Source organism: Mustelus asterias, chromosome 2 (genome assembly GCF_964213995.1).
Source record: "Mustelus asterias chromosome 2, sMusAst1.hap1.1, whole genome shotgun sequence".
In the NCBI taxonomy this organism is placed as follows: Eukaryota; Metazoa; Chordata; class Chondrichthyes; order Carcharhiniformes; family Triakidae; genus Mustelus; species Mustelus asterias.
Genome location: NC_135802.1, coordinates 48,164,425 through 48,180,462, shown reverse-complemented (window position 1 = coordinate 48,180,462; position 16,038 = coordinate 48,164,425). Strand labels below are relative to the sequence as shown.

General features: G+C 43.3%; 1 protein-coding gene across 1 annotated transcript in view; it reads left to right on the top strand.

The window, feature by feature from the left end:
- Window positions 1–572: 572 nt before the first annotated feature.
- The window catches only part of mrc1a (mannose receptor, C type 1a), a 164,133-nt gene continuing 148,667 nt past the window's right edge, over window positions 573–16,038 (top strand). The window contains exons 1-3 of the mRNA XM_078234598.1: window positions 573–764; window positions 5,131–5,532; window positions 13,594–13,764. Coding sequence (XP_078090724.1) covers window positions 698–764; window positions 5,131–5,532; window positions 13,594–13,764 — 640 coding nt within the window. The 5' untranslated portion in view covers window positions 573–697. The remainder of the gene's footprint in view (window positions 765–5,130; window positions 5,533–13,593; window positions 13,765–16,038) is intronic.

Below are 16,038 nucleotides of genomic sequence, written 5' to 3'. Positions count from 1 at the left end.
AGTGAACCAGATGGGTTTTTACGACAATGGTTTCATGATCACCATTGGACTTTTAATTGAATTTGAATTTCACCATATGTAGTGGCACGATTTGAATCCAGGTCCCCAGAACAGTACCCTGGGTCTTTGGAATACTAGTCCAGTGAAAATACCACTCTGCCACCTTATTACCACCCTCCCAGCAGTATTGTCACTGGAAAGAAAAATCTAGGCTTTTATCCTGAGTTTTTAAAATATATTTGCCACTGCCATTTCCCAGAGATTTGGAATAAAGTTAAATTTCACTTTGATGCAATTTCATTTTGTTTTCTGTGAAAATCACAAAAGAATTGGAAAATCAGAAGGCTCAGCAAAGTATCACAATGTCTTTCCCATAAATCAATCGTAGGGAGAAAGTTCAAAAAATCTTTTAAATGTTGCTACCCCAATGATATGTATCTCATCCTCTGTGACAGGGTAAAGGAAGAGAAACGTAAATATGAAATAAAGCTGACGAAAGCAAATTTTCTTGACTGGATTCCTGTTATTGACTCCCTGTCACATGACAGGATATTCCACTTGTGCATCTGTACTTATCAGCTCAACTTCTGCTAGGAGTACTTTTAATTAGGAGTTTCCTTTATCACCAACTTCCTTCTTTTTCTCGGAAAGCAAGATCATTTAAAACCTTCTCACCTTCTCGCAAAACGTTAACAAAATGCCTGTGAAGTGTGGAATTCTGTTTGTTGCTTTGCTTTGTGTTATCCAAACCGTTACATGTGGAGGTAAGTTACTTACGTCTTATTTCTTGTGGTGCTTTTTATTATAGCTCATTGGAATGTTTGGAACTATTAAAAAGACAAGACTTTGATTGCAACTTTCTTCTCCAACTGCTTTTGCATTTTGGAGGCAGCATCTATTTTAGCTCAAAGCTTACTTTACATAAAACTTAATATCAACAATTAATAATTGGATGGCTGTATCAATAGACCCCATTCAAGTACATTGCACTGCCTGATCTTCTTTGGTGGTGTAAATTTTTATGTTTCTATAATTACTCATTATGCAACAATTGCTGCTCTTACTTTAAAAATGCACTTTTAGTCAGTTTTGCCAAATGTAAGACTCCAGTGCTTTTTCAGAAGAGGATTCAATTTACAGTTATCCTATGGAGCCAAAGAATATTTAATAGGGGAAGCCGCCTTTTTTGAATGCTTACTTTTGTAAGTAAATAACATTCAGAATATATTCTTTACACTGGCTAGAATCACAGACTGCAAAATGATACGTCTCACAGAGACTTCCACTTAGTGAAGGGGAGACTTACACTTAATAAAACTGTAGCTTAGTCAGAGCATTATACTAAAAATAAGGAAAAATCGGACTTGATTGTGTCTGCAAAGACACATAAAATGGTGAATGTAACATGTTTGTCAGTCAATCACTGGATAGAAGTGAAAACAAAAATGATCCCAACCCAATTTTTAAAATTGGCAGATGGGATTTTAAAGAAGGTTTTAAAAATATATGTATAGTATGTTATAGAAGATTATAATGTTTCCTGGCGTTCTTATATCGCTTGTGCGTCAAATATTACCTAGAGTCAGGCAGGCGTTTTGAGTGGGATGGTTAAAAAAAATGTAATGATAAATTTCATAGACTAGAATCCTACAGTGCAGAAAAGGCCTTTCAGCCCATTGAGTCTGCACCAACTCTCTGACAGAGTGCCATTCCCAGGCCCTTTCCCCCGTTCTCTCCGCATAACTCCACACATTTCTCATTACTAATCCATATAACCTACACACTTTAGGACACTAAAGGCCAATTGAGCATGGCCAATCCACCTAACCTGCATATCTTTGGACTGCGGGAGGAAACTGGAGCACCTGGAGGAAACACACACATGGGGAGAACATGCAAACTCCGCACAGTCACCCAAGGTCAGAATTGAACCCAGGTTCCTGACACTGTCAGGTAGCAGTGCTAACCACTGTGCCACCGTGGTGTACAAAATGTTCATCGAAAATCATGCCATAAACAAGCCGTGGGCAGTTGAAATGATGACTAGCGATCAGCATTTTATCAAAGTATAGTACAGTTAATATGCTTTCTCATCTTGTCTAATTTCCCTGTGAAATCCCCTTGTGAGTAATGAAGTTGTTGAAATTCCTGGGTGTATTAAGGATTTAAGTGCTGTGGTTAAACTGTATTGATAAACATCGTATGATTATTCTTGATTGGGTTAGCGGCTGTCAATGTCACAGGGGAAGAAATCATTCTGCTTTGAGATGAAGGGTTAAAACACTGTTCTTTTTCATAGAATCGTTGAAAGCTTACATGGTCCATTGTGTCTGCAGTGGCTGAAAAAATGAGCCACCCCAGGCTAATTCAGGTTACGGCATTTCAGGTGCAGATCCAGACACCTTTTAAATGAGTTAAGGGTTTCTGCCTCTACTACTTTGAAGAAATAACATATGCTTTGGTAAAGGGGAACCCGTGGATGTAAGGCACTTTGATTTCCAGAAAGCATTTGATAAGGTGCCTCATCAAATATTATTCCAAAAAATAAAAGCATGGTGTAAGGGGTAAAATATTGGCATGGAAAGAAGATTTGCTTGGTAACAGGAAACAGAGAAGAGGCATAAATGGGTCATTTTCTAGTTGGCAAGATGTTAACAATTGGAGTGCCACAGGAATCAGTGCTGAGGTCTCAAACTTTGACAATTTATATAAATAATTTGGTATGGTTGCTAAATTTGCTGATGACACAAAAATAAGTAGGATAGTAACACATGAAGAGGACACAGTACGTCTACAAGGGGACTTGGATATGTTTAATGAGTGGGCAAAGACCTTGCAAATGGAGTAAGGAATGTGGGAAAATGTGAAATTGTACATTTTAGCAAGAAGAATAAAAAAGAAACATATTATCGAAATGGTGAGAAATTATAGAGCTCTGAGGTGCAGAAGGATCTGGATATCTTTGTGCATCAATTACAAAAGGCTAGTATACAGGTGCAGCTAATGGAATGTTATTTATTGTAGGGGGAATTGAATACAAATGTAGGGAAGTTATGCTTTAGTTGTACAGGACACTGGTAAGACTACATCTGGAGTATGTTGTACAGTATTGGGTCCCCTTACTTAAAGAAGGATGTACATGCATTGGAAGCAGTTCAGAGAAGGTTCACTAGCATAATACTTGGAATGGATAGGTTATTTTATGAGGTAAGGTTGGACAAGTTAGGCTTGTATCCACTGTAATTTAGAACAGTAAGAAGTGATTTGATTGAAATATATATGATCCTGAAGGGTCTTGGCAGGGTGGATGAGGAAAAGATGTTTTGTCTTGTGGGAGAATCTGGAACAAGGGGTCGCTATTTAAAAAGGCGCTATCCATTTAAGACAGAGATAAGGAGAATTATTTTCTCGCAGAGTCATGAGTCTTTGGAACTCTCTTTCTCAAAAGGCAGTGAAAGTAGAGTCTTTGAATATACTTAAGGTAGAGATAGACAGATTCTTGATAAGCAAGGGAGTGAAAGGTTATTAGGGAAGATTCGATGGATTGACCGTGCCAAATTGCTGCTTAGTGTCCCAAGATCTGTAGGTTAGGGGAATCAGCTGTGGTAAATGAACAGGGTTACGGGGATAGAATGGGGGAGAGGGCCTAGGTAAGATTCTCTGTTAGACAATCGGTGTAACCTTGATGGGCTGAATGTTCTCCTTCTGCAGGTTAGGTGCATTGGCCATGCTAAATTGCCCCTTGGAGTCAGAAGGATTAGCAGGGTAAATGCATGGGGTTACGGGGATAGGGTCTGGGTGGGATTGTTGTTTGTGCAGGCTCGATGGGCTGAATGGTCTCCTTCTGCATTGTAGAGATTCTATGATTCTAAGGAGTTAAGCTTACAATCAGATCAGCCATGATCTTATTGAATGGTAGAGTGGTTCAAATGGCCTGTTCCTACCTCTAATTTGCATGTTTATATATTCATATGCACTCTTTCAGGAGATGAGTTCCAGACCCCCACAACGTCCTGGGGAAAACATTTTTCCTCTTCTTCCCTCTAATCCTTTTATCCATCACTTTAAATCTATGCTCCCTAGTCACTGACCTCATGCTGAAGGAAATAGGCACTTCCCATCCACTCTCTCCAGGCCCTCAAAATTTTATACAACTCAATCAAATCTCCCCTCAATCTCCGCTGTTCCAAGGCAAACAACACCAGCCGATCCAATTTCTTCCTGTAGTTGCACTTTTCCAGACTTGGCAGCATTCTTGTAAATCTCCTTGATACCTTTTCTAGTGCAATTACATTCTTTCTGTAATGAGGTGACTGGAGCTATATACACTACTCAATTTGTAGCCTAACATTTGTTTTAATGTTTTATATAGTTCCAACATAACCTCCCTGCTCTTATATTCTATGCCTTGCCTAATAAGTGAAAGGATTCCATATGCCTTCTTAACCACTTGCCCTGCTTCCTTCAGAGTTCTGGGAACATACACTCCAAGGTTCCTCTACATTTCTCAGTATCCTCCCATTTATTGTGTAATTCTTTGCCTTGCTTAACCTTACCAAATGTATCACCTCACAGGAGGCAATTGTGTAGTGGTATTGTCACTGGACCAGTAATCCAGAGACGCAGGATAATGCCTTGGGGATCCAGGTTCAAATCCTACCACAGCAGATGTTGAAATTTGAATTCAATAAAAATCTGGAATGAGAAGTCTAATGATAACCATGAAAGCATTGTTGTAAAAACCCATCTGGTGCACTAATGCCCTTTAGGGAAAGAAATCTGCTATTCGTACCTGGTCTGGCCTAAAAGTGACTCCAGACCCACAGCAATGTGGTTGACTTTTAACAGCTCCTCTGAAATAGCCTAGCAAGCCACTCCATTCAAGGGCAATTAGAGATGGGCAATAAATGCTGGCCCAGTGCTGCCCAGATCCCATGAATGAATCAAAAAAAGTATTTAATCCTATCACATTGTATCCCAGTTAATTTTGGGATAGTTAAAATCCCCTATTGGGACTGTTTTGTCATTGTGCTTAGTCTGAATCATACGGAACCATTGAATTATTAGGGGTGCGGCAGAATTAGTGAGACATAAAAGATAATATAAGAATCCGTCCTGTTTGTGTTTCAGATCCTAACATCTTTGGAATATTCAATGAAGACCACAGGAAGTGTGTGGAGGCAAGAGGTGAAAAATCTGTAGTAGCATCTGCTTGTAACATTGCTGCAGAATCACAGCAATTTAGATGGGTCTCTGGTAAGAGACTCATGAGCATTAAGTTCAAAATGTGCCTCGGGGTTCCCAGCAAGGTAAACTGGATTCCCATAACTCTCCATTCATGCAACGACACAAGTGATCTGCAATCATGGAGATGCAGGAATGACACACTCCTGAGCATCGAGGGGGCCGATCTCTACTTCAACTATGGAAATAGGAAAGAGGAAAACATTATGCTGTACAAAGGATCAGGATCATGGAGCAGGTGGAAGGTTTATGGCACCAAAAATGATCTGTGTTCGATAAAGTACGAAGGTATGGAAAATGATCAAGCACTGGGAATTAATAAGTTATTTTTTGCATCAATGCATGCACTTCCTGAATGTGTGAATATACTGTTAATCATTTTCAGTACACATTATAATAGTTATTATCTGGACTGTTAACTGATGTGTTTCATTCCATCTTCAAGTATACAAAAAATTTGACTGGAATTTTATGCCCCACTGGGTAAATACCTCTACCTCCTTGCACATACATGATTGCATCATTAAAATGCTAGGAAATTATATTTAAGTTAAAGTTTATTTATTAGTGTCACAAGTAGGTTTACATTAACACAGCAGTGATGTTACTGTAAAAATCCCCTAGTCGTCACACTCCAGCGCCTGTTCGGGTACATTAAAGGAGAATTTTAGCATGGCCAATGCACCTAGCCAGCACGTCTTTCAGACTGTGGGAGGAAACCCACAAAGACACAGGGAGAACGTGCAGACTCTGTACAGCCAGTGACCCAAGCCGGGAATCGAACCCAGGTCCCTGGCGCTCTGAGGCAGCAGTGCTAACCACTGTGCCACTCTAACAGAAGTGTTATAGGAGTCATATTGTACCCGTGCAATCACGTGTGAAATCAAAAGTTCTAAATTTTGCATTCCCTGCCCCTTCCTTTAGGTGCACAGATGACATCTACAGCAGTGGTGGAGGCAGTCTGCTGACCAGTTGTCCCTATTGTCTTGGATAACATTGATGGCCGTCCTTGGAGACTGGAGGCCTAGAGGTCCTCGGCTTACTTTAGCTGTCCTGCTGTAGGTCAGCTGCTCCTTCTGCGGTCACAGAGGACAAAACTAAAGGGAGCATAGGCAAGGGGGACTCTGTGGGGCCTGACACCCTTGGATCTTCCTGAGTGGATGTCCCAGAGGTTCAATAGCCCACTTGTCTTTTTGGGTGCCTGGGGCTCCTGTCTGACTCTTTGAGGGGTAGGGGAACTGAGAAGGAGGCTGAAGTGCCTCCTTTCGCTGTAGTCACTGCTCACTATTGGCTAGTGATGAAGTGCAGGTCAGCACGCATCTCTGGCAGAAACTGGGAATTCTGCTAGATCAGGTTCTCCATGGCATCTGCCACCCTCCCCTTGGAGACCTCCATGCATTTCCATGTTGACACCATTTTGTCAGATAGTAGGCGAATGGACTCCTCTGCCTCACGTGCCACTCTATTGAGTGCCTCTGACTCCTCTGCCTGATACGAGGTATGCTATTTAGCACGGAGATGAGGAGAAACTTCTTCACTCAGAGGGTGGTGAACCTGTGAAATTTTCTACCACAGAAGGCTGTGGAGGCCAAGTCACTGAATATTTTTAGGAAGGAAATAGCTAAATCTCTAGACTCTAAAGGTGTCAAAGGGTATGGGGAGAGCACAGGAGTATGGTATTGAGATAAAGGATCAGCCATGATCATACTGAATGTTAAAGCAGGCTTGCATGGCCAAATGGCCTACTCCTGATCCTGTTTTCTATGGGTTGGATTCTCGGATCTTATCCGTCCTTTCCCCATTGCAAGTGAGAACGGAGAATTTGGCATTCCAGCCAAAGCTCCATTCGTTTTCAGCGGCACTGGAGATTCCCAACAGGGAACAAGGTCAGAGGTTTTTGGCGTTATGTTTCTATGTTCCCCTGCCTCTTTCAGATTCCCCGGCGTCTCCTGCACGGCCCATCCTAGGGTCTGGTCACCTGATTTTAATGTCACAGGGGTCTATTCCCCAGCAGTTGGTGCTGGTGAATTTGGTTGATCCTGTCTCATCCTGCTGCAGACGCGTGTCCATGTGCTGATCACCAGAATGTGAGCCCCGGCCTGAGCTACATCACTGAGGTATGTGTCTCTGTGCTCACGGATGGGTGGAAAGGACTTTCCCCGGGACGTCAAAAAATGTGACCATCATTTCTATGCACAAGAAGGGGTACCTAATCTAATTGCAAAAACCACAAGGGGAATTTCCCTCCTGTACGTCCTGGATAAGATCCTGGCCCACATCCTCCTGAAACGCATTTATCCTATCACTGGGAGATTCGTCCCAACCATCCCGGGGTACAGCGGATATGATCTTTGTGGCTTTGCAGATCCAGTGAAAGTGCCATGAGCAAAAGCAGGACTTATTCCTTGCCTTCATTGACCTGACCAAGGTTTTAATTATTTAAGCTGTGAAGCTCTTCAGAGCTTTCAGATCCTGAGTAGACTCCTTTCAAATATGGACTGGGGTTAAACAAGTTTGTGTGATTGTCCCCACTACCTTCTTCACCATTTATCCTGACTGTCATCGTCCATCTCATCCGAGATGACATACCATCCGGTGTCAGCATCCTGTATTGTCTGAACGGGAAGCTTTTCGACTTTGGTCACTTCTGGGCAAAATCCAAATTAACCACCATGGACATCCATGACCTTCAGTTTATGGATGACTGATTTGTGATGACTCACTCTGTGCAAAGAACACTTGACTTCTTCAACACCTCTTATAAGAGGCTTGGCCTACCTTTAAACATTGCCAAGATGAAGGTCCTTCAACAATCTTCCCAAGACCAGATGTGCAACCCCCATGCCATCCGTGTGGACAGGTTGGTTCTGAAATATGTGCAGCACTTCCCATATCTCGGTAGCCACCTCTCCCAAGGGGTTACCATCAACAAGGAAGTCCAGCACTGAATTAACTGTGCCAGCACTGCCTTCTTCAAGTTGTGCCAATGTGTCTTTGACAACAAGGACCTTTGGAAGTCAAAAACGGTCTTGGTTTATAAGGCCCTGTGTATTGACCACCCTCCTCTACTGGAGCAAAACCTGGACTGTCTATTGACGCTACGTTCATATCCTTGAGAGCTTGCGTTGAATTCTGGCGATCCAATGGGAGGACCGCCAGATCAACTTCAGAGTCCTCCAAAAAGCTGCATTGACTAGCATTAAAGTCCTGCTCCTGTGAAACCAACTCCAATGGATGGGCCATTGGTTGCAGATACCCAGAAATCTCCTCCCTCAGCAGGTTCTCTTCTCTCAGCTCTCCCTTGGCCAACACTCTAAGAGATACCAAAGGAAAAGATTTTAGGATATGCTCAAGGCCATCTAAAGCATAGATGCATTAACATCACCGACTGCGAGGAGAAGACTGCAGACTGCTCGGCATGGCTCCACCTGGTCAGAGAATAATAGAATCATAGAATCCTGCAGTGCAGAAGGAGGCCATTCAGTCCATCGAGTCTCCACCAACCACAATCCCACCCAGGCCCTAACCATGTAATCTCACATATTTACCTTTCTAATCCGCTGACATTAAGGGGCAATTTAGCATAGCCAATCCACCTAACCTGCATTGTGGGAGGAAACCGGATCACTCGGAGGAAACACACGCAGACACGGGGAGAACGCACAAACTTTATACAGTCACCCGAGGCCAGAATCAAACCCGGGTCCTTGGTTCTGCGCTGTGAGGCAGCAGTGCTAACCACTGTGCCATCATGCAGCTTTGAGGCTCCATCACTTGACAACGAGGCAGAACAGCAGCGGCAGAGGAAGGAGAGGGGTTGTGAATTCCACTGCCCCATACAACAACACTCCACAACCGCAGAAAAACTTGTGGCTCCAGAATTGGGCTACTCAATCATCTGAAGACTCACCAAGCCTGAGAGATGTCATCCTCTATTTTGAGGGCCACCAATTGGTTACGTGTTGATTACATATTAATGGTATGTACTATTTGATGCCGCTAAAGGTGCATAATCTTCCTCCTCCCCACTGTCCTCAGCCCTCTGTGGATCGGATGAAATGCTGGACAGGATCTCCTCTTGTTCCCATTGTCCTCTTCCTGCTGGAGGAGAGAGTAAGTCACTGCAGGAGCTGCCTCCAATGTGGAGGAGCACATGTCCCTGTCGTGACATCAGTCACAGGGAGAACGTGCAAACAGTTCAGACAGTCACCCAAGGCCAGAATTGAACTCAGGTCCCTGGGGCTGTGAGGCAGCAGTGCTAACCACTGTGCCACCGTGCCGTCCATGTGAGATGAGTGTGAGCAGTTGAGGGTTCACTTACCCTGGCAGAGCAGATGAGATCATTCATCCATTTGCGATATTGCAGGGCAGTCCTCAGGTGAAGGTCCTGGACACTGACCTCCTTGGAGACTTCCTCTCATGCTGGAATTGTTTGTCAGTTTGACCTCCTCCTCCCATCCTCTGGCTGGAGAACACCTATCCTGGCCCCTACTGCATAGTGCAGGACTTCCTGAGTCTGTGTCAACACTCCTGAAAGTCATAAGTCTACAGTTTAGAATATTGCTTTTGACATGTCACTGATGTGTCACTGAATTTACGGGCTGGATGTTCCTGTGATCGGCTGCCCATCTCCTCCTGTAAAGGTGGGTAAGGTGAGGTCCCGGTCCCTTTCAAATATGGCGCTCAAATATGTTGACAGGGAGTGTGTCATTCATTGAGTCTGCCCTGCCACCCAAAATATCAGGAAGCCCCCAACTGCATCGGCTGGCATTGCGTGACATGGCCTGAATTCCAATCGGCCTCCATAGTGGGAAACACTCTTCGTTCCTGTTCCCACCACGGGACTTAGTCCCGGAATGGAAAATTCCAGCCAGAGAATCTATGTAGAAGCAATACCTTATACACTCCCATTGTGTGATATTAAAAATAAATGAAATAAACACAGAATCATAGCTGAATTTGAAATACAAATCTAACTTAATTAAAATAAAAACATCAGAATTTGGGGTTCCTTGTTCTAACCTTTCAGGAGAGATAGGAAAGGCCAGACAGGAGGATGTGGGAGGGCAATGAAAATATTAGCAAAAGGTTCTACCTCTCAATGATTGTCAAGTATCAGGCAGAAAAATGTTAAGTTTTCCTTCTTAAAGTGTAATCACTAATGAATTGTAAGTAAACTTATAAATTAAATTAAATTTGATTCGGTTTGGCAGGGGGTTTATGGGGGTAGGTGTGTAGTCCAGTTCCCCCAGATCGAAGCATTTTATCACAGTGCTAGAAAGTAGGGATTTACACCCAGGGAGTTGCATTCAGACAAAGTCCATATTGGCTAAAGTTAAGAAATAGGAAAGGAGATGGTATTTTCAGTGTGCGCTTTTGTCTGTGAAACCATGGAGGCAAGAGTTTTACCTGAGTTATGGATTCTCCTCTATGTCTCAGATGTAATGTTTAGTTTGCTGTTACAAGATACTTGCAGAGAAAGGTAATTATACTGAGTGATTCTGTAAATTTAACTAGCGGTCAAAATGAGGAATACTTTTTGAAATGCTTCCTGGGCTGCTTCCTAGATATGACTATGTTTTTAGCCCAACAGGGAAATTAGCATGCTAGGAAATGAGGTGTGACAAACAACTGACAGGAAAAACAATTTGGAAATAGTGACTATAATATAGTTAGATTCAACTATAAATAGGTGTATAGATGCTCATTCACGAGTTCAGGGAAAACACAACTCTTTTATTTACAGGTTAAAACTATCCAGAGGCTTACAACCTCACGGCTGCACCCAGCTCCCAGAATGACTCTGAGCACAGAAGCCCGCACTTACCAGGGTGATCCCCTACCCTGCTCCCCAATTGGTTCTCAGGTCATGCGATCCTTACTCTGCAGCTTGATCCTTAAAGGGACAATCACCACAGGCTCTAATCACCCTCTAAGTAACTTCATACAAATGTCAATACTCAATTTACACTGTCCAACATAATTAAGCATTTAGTACATGAATTTAGTCAGCTTTTGGGGGGTGGCAAGGTGGCACAGTGGTTAGCACTGCTGCCTCACAGCGCCAGGGACCCGGATTCAATTCATGGCTTGGCTCACTGTCTGTGCGGTGTCTGCACATTCTCCCCATGTCTGCATGGGTTTCCTCCGGGTGCAGTGGTTTCCTCCCACAGTCCAAAGATGTGCAGGGCAGGTGGATTGGCCATGCTAAATCGTCCCTTAGTGTCAGGGGGGCTAGCATGGGGTTATGGGGATAGGGCCTGGGTGCGATTGTGGTTGGTGTAAACTCAATGGCCTCCTACAGCACTGTAGGATTCTATGATTCTGTAAATTAAGTCTTTCAGGGGGTTTCCAAATCCTTGTGGAGCGGTGTAGCTCCTTTGTCTGGGGCACTTCCACAGGATTTTTGTCAGCTGAAACCCACAATGACAGGTGCCTCTTCAGGCACAGGTAGTTCAGTTCTACCTGTTTCCATGGAGATGTCGGTCGTGCTTGCCATTGGATGACCAGGTAATTCAGTGCTGAAACAGTCAGCACCATTTCCTGATGGCATCACTTGCTAGGCCAGCATTTGTTGCCCATTCCCAATTGTCCTGAACTGAGTGACTTGCTAGACCATTTCGGAAGGCAGTTAACATACGACTGGAGTAAGAGTCACATGTAGGCCAGAAGGGTGGAGGTTTCCTTCCCTAACAGGTATCAGTGAACCAGGAGGGTTCTTACAACAATCGACAATGATTTTCATCATTTGACTTTTAATTCCAGATTTTAAAAATTTAATTCAAATTCAATCGATCTGCCATGGTGGGATTTGAACCCGAGTCCCCGAGTCCCCAGAGCATTATCCTGGCTCGCTTGATTACTAGTGTAGCAATAAGGACACTACGCCATCTCCTCCCCACCAAGTAGTAAGAACATTAAAATGTCATGATCAGGTTGAGAAAATAATCAAACAGGCTAATGGAATACTGGCCTATATACCTAGAGAAATAGAGCACAAGGAGGTATAAGTCATGCTTCAGTCAAACAATGGTGGGGTGGGGTTATCCAGAACCAGGGATCACAGTCTGTGAATACAGGATAAACCAAGTGGAAGAGATAGTTTTGTCTATCTACCCTATTTTCGCTAATTGGGGTCTATAGGACTGGGAACAGAGTCAACAAATTGGAGCCGGACCCTTCAGGAGTGAAAGTAAGCAATCGTTCTTCACATAGGGGTGGTAGAAATATGGAACCCCTCCACAAACAACAACTCATGCAAATAAACTGTTCATTTTAAAACTGATACAAAGGATGTTGTTATCTAAAGATATGAAGGTACATAGTGAAAAGGCAAATATGTGGAATTAAATTGCACTCGAGGTTCTACTCATATCCTTAGCTGTGGAAAATCTTTAAAATTTGAGATGGTAGATGGCATATTAGAACATGTTCTAACAGGGCCAAAAGGGAGAACAGCAATGAACAAAGCTCTGTTGATCAACAAAAAAACTCAAAACTGACACTTGTAGAAAAGACACATCATAAAGGTTAGGGCTAGTAATGTTAAATGAATTAATGTTAATTTATTAGTGTTACAAGTAGGCCTACATTAACACTACAATGAAGTTACTGTGAAAATTCCCTAGTTGCCACACTCTGGCCCCTGTTCGGGTACACTGAGGGAGAATTTAGCATGGTCAATGCACCTAACCAGCACTTCTATCGAACTGTGGGAGGAAACCGGAGGGAGCACCCAGAGAAAACCCACACAAACACGGAGAACATGCAGACTCCGTACATTGAGCCAGGAATCAAACCTGGGTCTCTGGCATTGTGAGGCAGCAGTGCTAACCATTGTGCCATCGTGCCACCCTTAATAGAGAATATTAAACATATTGTGTGCATATGTAAAAGAGATTAGAAGGACTAAATGAGTAAAAGAAAATAATCAGAATTTATGTAAAGATATAAAAAGCAGAATTAAAAGGGCTAAGAGCCAGTAATGATTGGTCTGTAACTAATGAAGTAAGTGACAGGTAAGTGTACGAGGAAAGGTTATGGTCCAATTATTTGAGATAATTGGAAAAATAAATGAGTTCTCAAAACTTAGAACTTAAGATGGTTAAATCACTGATGTCACGTACCCAAGTCAATCGGAAAAAACTCTGGGAAGAGATACCAGAGGCTCTTACCACAATGCTCCCTCCTTAAAAATTGTGTCATAGCAATGGAGAGTACACAATACTGAGAAGAGAGAGAAGGATACATTTGGTAACTATGCAGCAGCAAGTTAATCTAACGGTCTTTAAAAGCAACCCTTCTGATTTTTTGACATAGCAGTTCTTAGGAATCCTGTTTCTCTTTCAGATTTATTTACAATATATGGAAATTCCAATGGACAACCATGTGTAATTCCTTTCAAGTACGCTGGGAAGTGGCATGCAGACTGTACTACTGAGGGGAGAAATGATGGCTTGCTTTGGTGTGCAACTACTTCAGATTATACTGATGGCATGTGGGGACTATGCCCAGTAAAATGTAAGTATGTGAAAATATTATCTAGAGTTCCATAACTGATGTGATAAATACCTTTGTGTCATTTTTCATTGCCACCATTTCAGGCTGGGCACAATGGATTTCCCTTTGAAAATTCCACAGTATGCTTTGATTTTGAAAGCAGGATTTGAACAATGGAGCGATGTCAGGTGGGCGAGGGGGCACTGGAGGTACATACTGTTGCTGGTAGGCTGGCACCACAGTATAGAGGCAAAGGGTTAGGGTACATTCATCAAAGAAGCAGTGTTTCTTGCTGCAACTTGACTTCCAAGTCACCTTGCACATCTGTGAAGCTCACAACTAACCTTGTTACATCATGCACTCCCATCATTGCAATAAAAACTAAGAGAAGCGTTAGTCTGGGGTAATAGCTTCTACATCATACTCTCGCACCAAAGTGAAGCATGTATGCATGAAGTGCTGCACATACAAAACATAGGGTTGAATCGTAGAATGTGGGGGAGCAAGACTTGATGGAATGCCAAAAGTCAGTTTCCTAATGGCGAGAATCTTGTTCTCCCGGATTTCATTGTGGCTAAAAGGTGGGTTGAGTTTCCAGGGAGCTATGCTGAGAACCCTATTTGCATTTCATGAATGCTAATGATAAGACCAACAAGCAGTAATCTTGTTACCCCTCCAATTTAAGCACCCGCCAGCAGGGATTTAGAACATTGGGTGGGATTTTCCGGCTGTGCTCGCCCCAAGGCCGGAAATTCCCACCTGGGGTCAATGGACATTTTCATGGTCCGCCCCTCCAACTATGATTCCCTTGGTGGTTGGGACAGGAAAATTCCACCCCATCGTGTTTCATACCTGTACATAAATGGCATTCACCTGGCGAGGTAGCCATCTTCCTGGATTTGTGGAGAGTAGACACTGTTTTCCTTTTCCTTTCACACAGTCACTGAGAGATATCAGCTGCCTGTAGCACAAGACTGGGCACAGGGAAGGGGTGAGACCAAGGCAGGACTCAGGGGAGGGGAGTCAAGGGGCAAAGTGGAAGACTGAATGGCTGTCTGAACACTGTTTTAATATGATGCCTGGATTTCCAGGTTTTTGACCCAATGACAGTGAAGGAATGGTGATATAGTTCCAGGTCATGATGGTGTTTAGCTAGGAGGAGAATGTGCAGATAACGGTGGTGCTGCCCTTGTTCTACAAAGTGGTGAAAGAGTGTTTGATGACAAAGACATGAAACTTGGCACCAAACTCATGGTCTCCAGGACTGCAGAGCTTCCTGCCCCCACTATATGCATCAGAGACATGGTCAACATACAGCAGGCACTTTTAAATCCCTGGAGAACTATCACCAGCAATGCCTCACAAAATCATGCAAGTCAACGGCAGGATAGGTGCTCCAATATCAGTGACCTCTCTCAGCCCTACATCTCCAGTACTGAGACACCGTTATGGCTACTCAGCTACTTTGGGTTGGCCACATTGTCCGCATGCCTCCCAATACAATTGCCAGAATTCTACTGCACCGCACCGCCCACCACGGAATCGGAGCTGGCAAGAAGCAGACAATGGAAATGTCTGTTGGCCTTGGGCGGGATTTTCTGGTCTCGGGTTGAGTGAGGCCATAAAATCCTGTTCAATATCTCTACTCCGAGTTTCATCACAGCATACAGTTAGCAGGTGGGCAAAGTTTCAGGAATGTCCTCAAAGCCTCCCTGAAAAAAATGCAACACCAATGTGTGGGAATCTGTTGCTTGAGGCTGCCCAAGCTGGAGAAGAAGGATCCACAAAGGTGTGAACCGTTTCAAACATCTCCAACATGCTTAGACGGAAATCAAATGCCAACAGCAGAACAATTGTACCAAAATCTGAGCATCCCACCCATCTGTCACATCAAATACTACCTGTCCCACCAGTGGCACAGTGTGTGCGTGAGGATCCAACATTGGACTTTTTAGTCACTTCAAGAACCACAAGCCCAGAGTGGAAGAAAGTCATCTTCGAAGACAAGGGACTGTCAAAGAAGAAGAAGCAGAAAAGAAAACTTCTAGATGGTAGAGTTTGCAGGTTTGGAAGGTGCTGTGGAAGGAGCCTTGGTGAGTTGCTGCAGTGCACGTAGATAGAATAATCCTGAGAGCTGGTCTGCATCCCAACTTCATTTTCCTGCCTTTGCTTCACATGCCTTGATATCTTACCTATCAGTCTCAGTCTTGAAAGTTACAATCGCCCTAACATTCATAGAATTCCAAATTTCTCCCAATCCTTGTGTGAAAAAGTGTTTGCCGATATTGTCCCTGA